Source organism: Schistosoma haematobium, chromosome 3, assembly GCF_000699445.3.
Source record: "Schistosoma haematobium chromosome 3, whole genome shotgun sequence".
NCBI lineage: Eukaryota > Metazoa > Platyhelminthes > Trematoda > Strigeidida > Schistosomatidae > Schistosoma > Schistosoma haematobium.
The window spans coordinates 31664847-31677872 of NC_067198.1; the positions used below are offsets into that span (position 1 = coordinate 31664847).

At 38.5% G+C, this 13026-nt stretch overlaps 1 protein-coding gene across 3 annotated transcripts in view; it reads left to right on the top strand.

Moving 5' to 3' along the window:
- TAF11_1 (transcription initiation factor TFIID subunit 11) overlaps window positions 1-13026 on the top strand; it is a 36303-nt gene that overhangs the window by 5637 nt on the left and 17640 nt on the right. Inside the window, exons 3-4 of one of the 3 annotated variants that reach the window (XM_051213618.1) lie at window positions 1241-1337; window positions 7372-7785. In XM_051213618.1, coding sequence (XP_051069609.1) covers window positions 1241-1337; window positions 7372-7385 — 111 coding nt within the window. In that variant the 3' untranslated portion in view covers window positions 7386-7785. Of the gene's footprint in view, window positions 1-1240; window positions 1338-6322; window positions 6919-7371; window positions 7786-13026 lie in introns of those variants that run through there. The other 2 variants (XM_051213616.1, XM_051213617.1) reach the window with 2 other exon arrangements.

Here is a 13026-nt window from a genome sequence, read left to right on the forward strand (position 1 = left end):
GTAGAAATCAATGAGAGGAAAAAAGATCATGCATTTAATAGTCAGTAAGCTAATTGCCTCTTCGTTCACGCTCAACGACCAATTACATTTTGCTTTCACTACCACACATCAATGATGAATAAATGTTTAATCCCAACTGTGGATAGATCATATCACACCAAACCACTGAGCATATCAATAAGCATCAAAGATGATTTATTCTGAAAATATTCAACCAAAATCAGCTTATTGTCACCTAGCTGGTCTCGAATTCTATGATTACGCGAATAGACTTACGTGTTGTGTAAAACTGACTACTTATACAATTTGTGCACATTTATATTTCCAGTTTGTAATTTCCGTCAATATAGTCTGTGACGTTCACATCTCTATCTTAATTACTAGATCGAACAAGTATATTTATGTTCACGTAAAAATCCAGGTTATAACGGAATCATCGAATCTTAATTTCTCTGATCTAAAGATGTGATACTCTCCGGACGATTTGATAGTTATGTGTTCAAACTCGTTTGGAGTTATGAATGAACATTACTGAAAAGTCCCAAATAGGATGGAACAACTATTCAGTACATCTTGATATTATTTTGAGACAAAATTAAATTTCATATTATTTATTTCTCAGTGTAAAGTAATTTTTTTCTTAACGGTTAATCAAATAGTCCTCATCTCTATGAGATTTCATTTTGACAAAAAAATTGAGTCATGACCGTGTTTTCCGTTTCATTTACTTAGTATTACTGTCATGGTATTGTTTTTGCTTCAATTAAAGTGGTTATCACTTCATTCGTTTAACTGGCCATCCTGATTCGAGAGATTTGTAGTTTAAAAACCTACGTGTAATTAAGAAAGAGTGGTTTCCAATCGTTAGCCTTCAGAACTGTAATGTAAATTCAAATAGCCTGGTATTAGTTGTGTTAGTTTACATTGAAGCTAATCTTAATGTATTGTTCAACGTAGATATCCGTTTTTTTCTTTGATGAACATATTTATATTTGAGAATGATGTTTGTTACTGATGAAATCCATTTAGAGCACCACTAAAAATTAGGGGATATTGAATATTTGTTTTGTCCTAGATTAGGGTTTCTCAAAAGTACGCAACTATTTATTTAAATCTTCTTATTCCCATTTAGTCGTAATTTTTTATGTCACATGATTTAATATTCTGTAAACAAACACAATTTATGAACTTTTGTAAGAAGAAAAGTTTAACAATATAATTTGTTTGCCTTTGTCCACAGCTAATACAATCTGTAGCTCCATGTTCAGTTTCACAAAATGTAGTTATCGCTATGGCTGGCTTAACAAAAGTTTTTATTGGAGAATTAGTTGAAGAAGGTAAGGAGAACTTCCTTTTCATTAAAATGTACATACATAAATAACTTATCTAATTGTTATCATTTTTACCCTATTAGTTATAATGTGATTAAATCGCCAATCAAAATAGGAACTAATATGACCCTATCAGATTTGACTGTTACCAACTTGGTCTCGTGTGCTGTTACCGGTATAATGGCTGATGTCAATTCCCGGCTGTCCACAGCGTGGAAGGCTGTTTCTTAAGGAACCTAAAAAGGAAGTTGGATTAATGTTGGCCTTAACGACCTGGGAGCGTGACCGCGGAGCCCAAGGGACAATCGTTTGAGCCAGTCTATGAGAAAGGACAAAAGTCCTCTTGTGACAATCACAGAGGAATCAGTTTGACTAATGTAGTGCCTAAATTTTTAACTTCAATAGTACTTCGACGCCTAACCAAAGCTCGTGAAGAACAGACTAGAGAAAATCAGGCTGGTTTTCGACCTGGACGTGGTTGTACAGACCAGATATTCACACTACGTCAGGTCCTAGAACATAGACATACATTCAGACGCCCCACAATCGTAGTATTTCTCGACCTTAAAGCGGCATTTGACTCTGTTGATCGTGAGGTTCTGTTGAATTGTTTGTCACTGAAAGGAGTACCAAAGAAGTACATTAACTTTATAAAGGCTCTCTACTCGAACACAACTGGTGGAGTGAGAGCTTATGGCGAACTGTCATCAGAATTGATTACCTCAAGTGGTGTTCGTCAGTACTGTCCACTCTCTCTATTCTTGTTTAACTTTGTTATTGACGTGCTTCTAGAGATAACACTTTCCTCATTTAAGTTTCCAGGGATTTACCAGGAGATTCACTTGTTGACCTAGAATATGCCGATGACATAGTTCTATTTGGTGAAGACGCTGACAAAATGCAGAGTCTTCTGACCACTCTAAGCAGCAGTGCAGGCATGTTCGGGATGCAATTCTCTGCCTCGAAATGCAAAATGTTGCTTTAGGATTGGGTTGCACCGACACCCGAACTAATGATAGGGAGTGAAGTAGTTGAGTGTATCGACCGCTTCACTTATCTTGGAAGTCTCATCAGCCCTTGTGGTCTGGTGTGTGACGAAATCTCAGCACGGATACAGAAGACTCGACTAGCTTTCGCCAACTTGCATCACTTATGGCGTAGGCGAGATATCCGTCCATCAACCAAAGGACGTGTTTACTGCGCAGCAGTTCGTTCCGTCTTACTTTATGGCAGTGAAACATGGCCGGTAAGAGTAGAGGATATTCTTAAGTTACTAGTATTTGATCATTGGTGTCTTCGAAACATTGCTCGTATATCCTGGGACCATCGAGTAAGTAATGCAGTTGTTAGGAAACGGGTACTAGGTAAGGATGGCAAATCGATTGATGAAGTAATGAAACTTCATCAGTTGAGATGGCTGGTACACGTGTTACGTATGCCCATCCACTGACTGCCTCGACGTGCGATGTTTTATGGTGTAGGAGTAGGTTGGAAGAAAGCTAGGGGCGGCCAGGCCAAAACATGGCACAAATCCATGAAGTCACTGACAAGTGGACTGAGTCATGTTGGTAGGTGTAGACTACCTGGTTGGGATCCGCGAGACGGTAGCAACCGATGGTTAGAGACCCTGAATGATATGGCTCAAAATCGTTTGCAATGGCGCATGTGCATCCACTCTTTATGTTCTCCCAAATTCTGATCTTCTGAATTCTTCATGTCCATTTCTTTTTCCTCTTTCTAAATTTATTTCACTGTATTATACTCCTTGAACAACATCTTAAAACCCTAATGTTTCCGATTACTGCTTATACTCTTACTACCTCTACCACTACGGGATTTGAATCTATAACTGCATCTCTGTGCTAATGTGGTGTGGCAACTGGAACTGGTGTAAGTTCGTACGAGTTTCCACGTTACTGACTGATTCACTGACCGTATTAGAATGAAGGTTTGTGGAAATTGTAGTGATTTACTAGTTGAGTTCATGATTCGATTTAAGCTAGACCACTCTGGAAAACCTGGAAGCACTGGACGGCTATTTCGTTCAGCGTGCGGGATCATGGATGCGCGCTGCTGAGAAGCCCCATACTTGAACGAAATGGGTGTCCAGTGCTTCTAGGTTTTCCATGGTAGTCTAGCTTGAACTGATTCATGAATTCGACTATTAAATTAGTATGACCTTGTTCTTGTGTTAAACCAACGATACATCAAGACAACAGTAGCAGCTTTGTATCAACTCTGAATCCTTATTGATCTTTCTCGCTTGGCCCTACCCATCGAGCCGAGAAAGCAATCTCAGCCTCCACTATATGAACCATTTCAGACATACGTGGTTTATATACAAGCGAACCGGACCGTATCACACCATAAAATAAAATGTAACAACCATACATGATCAAGCCAAAAAGTGGCTGTTAGTGTGAAAGTCTGTAACTAATAAATCAGGATAAGTTAAGAATGGTAAATCGTATCACAATAGCCAATATCAAATGAAATGAATATGAATGTATATAATCAAGTTACTTAATAATTACCCAATAAGAATATACGTAATAACAGTCCATAAATAATTCTTAGCAGTTACCATTAATTTATTCTTAGTTCGAATGTAACATTAACCAAATGTTATTTATTTATTGCTATAAAATTCTCAAAGACATCACCTTTAGGGTTCATTTTGTCTATATTATAATGTATGTAATAGATAGTATTTAAATGATATTCATTGGCTTTAATCGCCTAGATTTGCATGGCTTGAGAATACTTTATTTCCCATTGAACTTCAATAGGAACTTTTACTCCTTAGTTCTATAATTCAATCTTGACTATGTTATTCATTTTCTGTAATATAACCCTCACTCTCTTTGTGTCTAATTATTCCACCACGTAATGTCTCATCATGTTCTACTTTCTAAGTTCAGTGGCAGCTTAAGAATGCGAACGCGTCGTGCGATAAATAGTAGAAACTCCTCTTACAAGATATGTAGTTATCTTTCCCTGAGTTTATGTGTGAAGAATGGTTAAAGTGTCGCTTTTCGTATATGATTAGGTCATAATGAATGTGTATTTCTTGCAGAATAATAATTCAGTCTATAACCCACATTGTGTAAAAAGTGCTAGCTTGTTACAGTACTTAATCATTTTTACCGATTCGTTCATCAGAATGATTTAAAATGTCTATTCTCATCATTTTATTCCAAACTATAAAAACACGAAAATTAGAGAAATATTGAAACTGATTAATTATAAATGAACTATTTCGACAGGTTCCCCTGTTCATATATATTAAAATGGTCGTTTTTATTCATTTTTAAAACAGTTTATGAAAATTCTTTCAATACAAAAGTACTATCAGTTGATTCAATCTAGAAAATCCATTTGAAACAGAATTTTGAATGCTTCAATGATGTTTTCGAGACTAACTTCTCTCGTACATCATTACTGTATCGACGATAAGGAGAACTAAACATTAAAACTTTCGGAAGCCCACAAGAATTATTCGGAAATGCTTTCAAAAACTGAAAAGAGGCTGGTAATACTTCGTCTAATTAGCCTTCAGTAGAAACTTCCCAGAGAGTTTAAGGAAAACGATTGATTATATATTACATATTGATTAGATAATCGTCAATTCTGTTACGAATTTCTGCATGTTTCCAAAAGCTTCTAGAATATCATCGTCATGAGTTAACTTATAAGCTTTTTTTCTTAATTCAAACTTACTTTAAAAGTAAGGCTTCTTTCCATACTTCTCGCCCTCTGTTCGGCGTTCAAGTGTAAGAGATTTCTATCAGACTTGGAAGCAGTAAAAACTCAGTGTCAAGCGTTCATATCTTAAACGTATCTGTTATCAGCAAATATGCATAGAAAACATATAACAACATGACTTATCCTTTTATTATCTGAGCCTTTTCTTCGTTTTACTGGCACAACAACAAATGTTCGGTTAAATCTTTCATTCTGTATATCTCAAACAAACTAGTGATAATGTCGGAGGTGCTGCATTTGTATGAGTTTGAAAATAGAATAATATGGTAAACGCACCTTAAATAAAATGAATCACAAGTTCTGACTCCCATAATCAATTACCCCAAAAAAGTTCTTTGTTTTAATCAGAGTTAATTGTTTACAAGCGCTTCTACCAACGAAAAATTAGTTGGAAAATAAGGGCTACTAAACACCCTATTTTTAATCTATTTAGAAGTATATATTCACAACCAACTTGAAGAACTAATCACAAAACTGATGACCTGGAAACTATTTTCACTATTCAAATGATAGCGAGAATTTATAGCTCATATGAATCCATCCGAATATGTTTCATTCACCTAAATTAGTTGTTCAAATATAACGCTTCTGTTATCATTCTTGTCAAGATTGGTAGCGCCTATTTCAAAAAGAAATCATTCTTTTAGAATTAACAAGCAAGTGCTAAATCAGTCTACTTTAATAACAGGACTAGCGATTGGTTATCCTCAAACTGTTTGTTATCTTCTTGTATAATCATATTGTAATTACTTTTGTATTAGGTTTATCTCTGACCATATGATTGGTTGGTCTGATTTCCATCAACTGATAGATTGCATACTTCAAGATGCTTATCAATTACAAAATGACCTAGGTATTAGCGGTCTAAAAGCTATACGGCATTATTATGATTTACTCGGTCCAAAAATGTCACATTATCTCAGGTGACTTTTGTGTACATAACTGTCGACATAAATAGTTTGCCGTAATGTTAACAATATTTATTATAGGTGAAATGGACTTTAGTTACATTATTTGTATACCAAAAGTAGTTGTACACAAAAAAAACTCCTCATGCTTATTCCCGAAATGTTAACCAGTATAAACCTTAGATGTTTGTCCAACTTTTGATTTAGTCTCCTTTCAAATTTATTAGAAAATTTGACTACATGAATATTGATTAGTCAAACTATTGTGTTTTGTAGGGTTTTTGTTAGATTATTGACTTTTAATTATTTTTTTCATAGCATTAAATTACAAAGAAAAATTAGGTGAAAATGGACCGTTAAAACCAAAGCATATTAGAGAGGCTTATCGTATCTTGTCAAATGAACGACGATGCTGTCCAGAAACATCAGAAAATCCTCTTTTATAACATGTGTGTATATGTGTTTTAAAGTGTTTTTATCTTTATCAATGTGTTAATGTATTTTGACTTCTTCCCTAAATAAAAAAATGAACACTTGTAATCGTTAGTTTACTTAATGTTGGGAAACGGTTAACCACTGACTAAACTACATTAATATGAACTAGAGTTTATATAACATCAAAATTTATGCCTATACTTTGGAGACTGAAAATAATATTTGAATTTTGTGACTGTTTAATTCAAATTTACACTCGAAAAGAATATAAATTTTTTTACTGTTAGAAATTGTGACCTGTGTGCCCTGTTAATGTAGAACGTAATGATACCGCCAATTAGAGGGCAGTGAATTATCGATCGGACCAACGGCGCATAAAACTAGTGAGAGCAGTCTAGAGTCCTTATTGGCCGTGCTTCGTGCCTAGCTCAGCCAGATAAGTGCAGAAAACCAATCTCAGCCTCTGCAATATGAATAATTTATTTCAAGCATACTGGGTTTATATACCAACCAGATGGAACGCATCGTACCAATAAGATAGGAAACAACATTTATACAAGATTTGGCCGAATGTGGGAGGTAGTAATCAATAGACACGGCATAATTCAAGAATGGTAAATGGTATAATAATATTTCATAGGTCAAAATAAGTCTCATAATAAGAGGGACATGACTATGAATAGTTTAGTCATTTAACAATTATACGATGAAAATATACGCATAGAATTGGTCCATAAATGGGTCCCAAAAGTTACCCTTCATTATGCTTATCGGGACCTAACATTTACACCATTAAACTTCATTATTTTTTTAACTACCAGGGTTGTTATTACGAACTATTTGAAACATACAAATCTTTATAATCCCTATTTCATCATCTATGATTGTTTAGATAGTTTTTGACTAATATTTTCTTTTCTAACTCTATCTAGAACTTATGACATAAATGTGCCAACATTAGTTGTGATAATTATGTAAATAATAAAAACCTTCATATTTCAATGTTATATCTATTTGTAAGCACAAAGGATCCATCTCCACATAGAATTTCGCCCTATAATACAATGCTTTCCCCGAACTTTAATCAGAAAATAACCTGTATCTACTGTGGAAGCTTCTTATAGTTAATGCTTCAGCTGTTGGCCAGGCAACCATCGATTCATACACATTGTCCAGTTCGATATGGAACCATTTCTATGGGATAATTAGTTTAAATGTTATATTTTCAATGAAATATCAACTTTTGCACCTTCGAATAAATTATTTTTTACATCCCGATTTCTATGGATCACTGACTCAAGTCCTAATCTCATGGAATTTTACTGAATTTGATGACTCATTGGTTGTAGTTTATTTCGAAAATATATTGGTTGGTATCTGAGTAATGAGCCCCCAAATGCCCTGGTATGGCCGAGAGCGGGGTGGGTCCGCCCTCCCTCACGAAATACTCTCACACGGCCACGCGTATACAGCCTCTGCCAGGGAAGTCCTACTCACTGCCTTCTCGTGGTCGGGGTGTTGTTTACGAAAATGAGAGGACGAAAAACGAATGTCCGGCGCTTTAACCGGATCCAAAACCAATGGTGCATATGGGCTCCAGTATCCTGCAGGAACAAATGGCGTATGAACCAATATTCGGTCACCGGCTACCATGGGAATGCATCTCCTTACGATGCTCCACTGCCTTGTGGGTTAGACCTTTAGGTCAAAGGCTCGGGGAGTGGCCCCCTAAGAAAACCACCTGCTTCGGTCTGGGCACCCGGGTAGTATCACAGTCCACACGCAATCGATGAACTCTCTACATCTATGGGAACTACTTCTCTTGCTTCGAATAACAATCAAATGATTCAAATTATTATCATTACTATTATTGTTGTTATTATTATTATTATTTACTACATCACTATTCACCCTCTACTATTCCTACTCTGTCTATACTTATTTTTTCGACTTATACAGCAGCTCGTCTTTGGTGGAAATTCGACTCTATCTAAACGTTCTCGAGTCACTGTCCGGTTGAAAATTGTATGTTACCACCGAGTACGAGGACTGAAGCAGTTTTTCTGAAACCATGTGCACCATTCAAACTGGATGCCTTCAACGTTCGCACACTTATGCAGGTTGGACAACAGATAGGGCTGGCTATTTCTTTAGAAAGTCTTAATATTGATGTTTGTTGTCTATCCGAGACCCGTATTCAAGACTTTGGCGAAGTACTACAAATTCGCTCTACATCTGTCACTTCAAAAAGCTTGTTTTACGTGCGCTTATCCGGGGACCCTGTGGCATCTTCGTCCGGTCTTGCAGGCGTTGGTGTCGCACTAAGCGCTAGAGCTGAGGCAGCACTAGTCGATTGAATCCCCATTAACAGTCGGTTATATGCTGTTAGATTAGAAAGTTCCATCAAAGTGAGAAAAAATCGGCGTGAGAAACGATGTCTTTTCGTCATCTCCGCCTATGCCCCGACAGATTGCAGCCCGGATGCAATCAAGGATGAGTTTTACCACCAGTTATCTGTTCTTCTCCAGAAAGTGCGTTCGACAGATATTGTGGTACTAGCCGGAGGCTTGAATGCTCAGGTCGGGCGTCTAGGCACAGAAGAGAGTCGTTTAGGTGACCGATGGGGACTCGTTGGTTGCAAGTCAGATAACAGGGACCGTCTACTGCAACTGTGCACAGACCACAACCTGTTTCTGGCCAACACTAACTTTCGGCACAGTCATCGCCGATGTGCCACCTGGCGTCCTCCCTCTGCATCTGAAGCCTGGACTCAGATTGGTCACATCGCGATCAGCTACCGCTGGCGTGATTGTGTACAAGACTGCTACTCCTTTTGGAGTACCTATCTGTACTCTGATCATGCCCTGGTCTTTGCCAGTCTTACCTTACTTTTCAGTGGCCAATGAAGTGACCGCCATCAACGGATTGCTATTAGCATGCTGGTTGCAACTTCTGTTGCTAGTAAGTATCGAACCGAGCTAGTTTCTAGGCTAGCTACCATACCACCGAAAAGTATAGATGAGCATTGGTTTCAATTGCATGACGCCATGAAAATGGCGGGTACAGTCAGTTGTGGGTTCGCGAAACGTCCCGTTTATAAACACTGGGTTTCTTCAGGTTCCTTACAACTCATTGAAGCCCGTCGGTCTACTCCGGGTGACCGTGAGTTTGACCACAAACGAAGGTTGTTACGTAATGAAATTGGGCAAAGCTTGCGTAAGGATCGAGAAGCCTAGTGGTCGAAGCGTGCTAATGAGCTGGAAGCAGCAGCTGCATCTGGTAATTACTGGAAGCTCTTCCAACTCATCCGAGCTACTGGTAGTGAGAAGTCTGGTGTGAACGAAACAATCTACGAGGATGATGGGATGCCAATCACTAACATCCATCGACGTCTTGGACGATGAGCAGAATTTTTCGAAAGGCAGTTCAACTGGCCTGCTGCTCCGGCAGCATCGGTCAGACTGTCGTGCCCTCCATGGCCGGTGACGACTGATCCACCGAATGAGGCGGAAGTCCTCAAGGAACTCCAACTCTTGGAGCTCTACAAATCACCTGGCCCAGATGACTTACCTCTGACTCTTTTTAAAGATGGTGGTGACTTTCTGACTAAGGAATTGACGACGTTGTTTACAAAGGTTTGGGAGCTAGAAAGTGTACCAACGTCATGGAATGAGTCGATAGTTGTCCCTATCTTTAAAAAGGGTTCACGTCGTTCCTGTAACAACTATCGGGGGATAAGTCTACTTCCGATTGCGTCCAAGCTATTGGCTTCCGTCATACTTCGTAGGTTGTTCAAAACCCGAGAAAGATTGACTCGCGAGGAGCAGGCTGGGTTTCGTTCTGGTTGAGGATGTATTGATCATATCTTCACCCTCCGCCAAATGTTAGAACACCGCCATGCTTTTCAAAGGCCAACAATCGTAGTGTTTCTCAACATCAGGGCTGCCTTCGATTCGTTGGATAGGACTGTTCTCTGGGATTGTCTATTGAAGAAGGGTGTGCCTGAGAAGTTTATTAACATCCTAAAGGCCCTATATACAAACACCTCAGACAGAGTGAGGGCATACAACCACCTTTCTCCATTGTTCTATTCGAGCAGTGGGGTTAGGCAGGGTTGCCCAATCTCACCATTCCTCTTCAACTTTGCCATCGATGACATTCTGGAAACAGCTCTGATGGATGTAAGTAATGGCGGTGTGGATCTGTTGCCTGGAGAAAGACTTCTCGACCTTGAGTATGCGGATGATAGTGTCTTACTGTGCGATAATGCCCAAGGCATGCAATCCACACTTAATCGGTTGGCAATCAGTGTCCGTAAGTATGGGTATGTGCTTTGCACCTTCGAAGTGCAAAGTACTTCTACAAGACTGGCAGGATTCCAATCCTGTACTCACCCTGGATGGTGAGCAGATAGAATTAGTCGAGAAGTTCGTGTATCTGGGTAGCTGCATAAGTGCTGGTGGGGGTGTGAGTGATGAGATCAATGCACGTATAGTGAAAGCCAGAGCGGCTTATGCCAATCTGGGTCACCTTTGGCGCCTTCGTGATGTTAGTCTGGCTGTAAAAGGTCGGATCTACAACACGTCGGTGAGAGCAGTTTTGCTCTATGCTTGTGAAACCTGGCCTCTCCGAGTTGAGGATGTTAAACAACTCTCTGTGTTCGATCATTGTTGTCTCCAAAGGATTGCTGATATCCAGTGGCAACACCATGTTAGTAATGCAGAGGTTCGGCATCGTGTGTTCGGGCACAGAGACGATAATGCAATTGGTGTCACCATCTTGAAACACCGACTTTGGTGGCTTGGACATGTTCTACGAATGTCGTCCCAGAGAATTCCACGTCGTGCATTATTTGCCGACTCTGGGACTGGTTGGAAGAAGCGGAGAGGTGGTCAGTGCATGACATGGTGTCGTGGTATGAAAGAAATCTGCAAAGGACTGGCTTCTGTCGGACCTTCGCGATTCTCTGGTTGGGGTCCGAGAGATGGTTCTACACAGTGGCTAGAGACGTTATCAGATATGGCTCAGAATAGAAGCCAGTGGCGATCCTGCAGTAACCTTCTTTTACTTTCTTCATAAAAAGTGGTTGTTTCTTCCTTAACTGAAAGATTTCTTCTGATTGTACCTTCCCGGTCCTCCACTTTTACCATTATTATTATTACACCACCTTACATCAATCTCTTCGTTATTATTCTCGTTTTTTTCCTTCCCCGTAAATTCTCATTGTTTTGCGTGGCGCATATATATTTGGTGCATTCTTGTACCAATATTTATGTGTTCAACTAAATAAATAAAATCTGAGTAGTGATCATTATCATTGTTGAATCCTTAATGCCGATCAAATCCTATTGCTCAAGTTGCAACGTGGCCACGAATCTAGGTGACTGAACATTGTCTGCTGTGTGTATTTTGGGTAGTCAACAGTAGGGTCTGGATCTAAGAGTCGTGCTAATTGGTAATCGTCAGCAAGACGTAATTGGGATCTTGAGAAAATCGATCCTCCCAGTGAGATTCAAACAGCCGTTACACAGCTCTGCAGACTGAGATTTTACCTTGATCGATTAATCCAGGTAGACTGGACTCAAATCCTACAGGGAGCATCAACTGCCTTATGATTGCACATATGAAACACTTGCTAAGTTTTCTCAGATTTATAGTAGTTCTCTAGCCGGTGTTAGCGGATTACAAAGGCTATTTCCAAACTGAACGGATTTATGAAACATGTAACTAAACAATAAAGATATTTTCACGTACGTTAGAAAGAATTTTAAACATATGACTCGGAAAATCGATTATTTCCGAATATTAGAAAAAATATCGTTTATTCACCGTGTTACGATAACCATTTCTTTTACGCGTAATTGACATAAACAGTTATTAATTTAAATAAGTGGTATTATATCTTTATATGGACATTTCCAGCTTCGAAGTTTAACATCAAATGGCATTACATATTGAGATAGGTAAACGTAAGTAGTAACCTATGTATATGAGATCTCAGTTGTCTCAGACTTACCTTTTTATTGACTGTATTACCCTTGATGATTGGAACCGAATATAAAAATTTAAAAGTTTTCGAATATTAACTGTAGTAGTAAATATCAATGAATAAGTTTCGATCTTAAGTGAACTCATTTTAACTGTAACGCTGAACGAAACGTACTTTTCCAGGGTTTTATCTGCATTTGACAGATGTTCAAGTACCTCATTGAAGTAGATTGTGATAATCAGTTATGCAGAGCAAGCAAACACTTCATACTTCTAAAACTCATTAAGCTATACAGACATTTTATAGAGGTCCACGTTGTATTAAAAATGAACCAGTTATTATTGTAATGATACATGAAACTAAAGCTAAAGAAGCAATGGACAAACGGGGAAACAGCATTACAACGGTTCAATACAGCCTTTCTTCGATATACGGACAAGCTCAACGAATTGAAGATAATTCTCAATAACAGGTTCCAAGTCCTACAAGATCTATTTAAAGAAGTGTTAACTACTATGGATGACAACTGGAAAGGTATCAAAGAAACACTAACTTCAACGTGTCAGGGGGTTCTGGACCTCAACAAGCATCATCATAA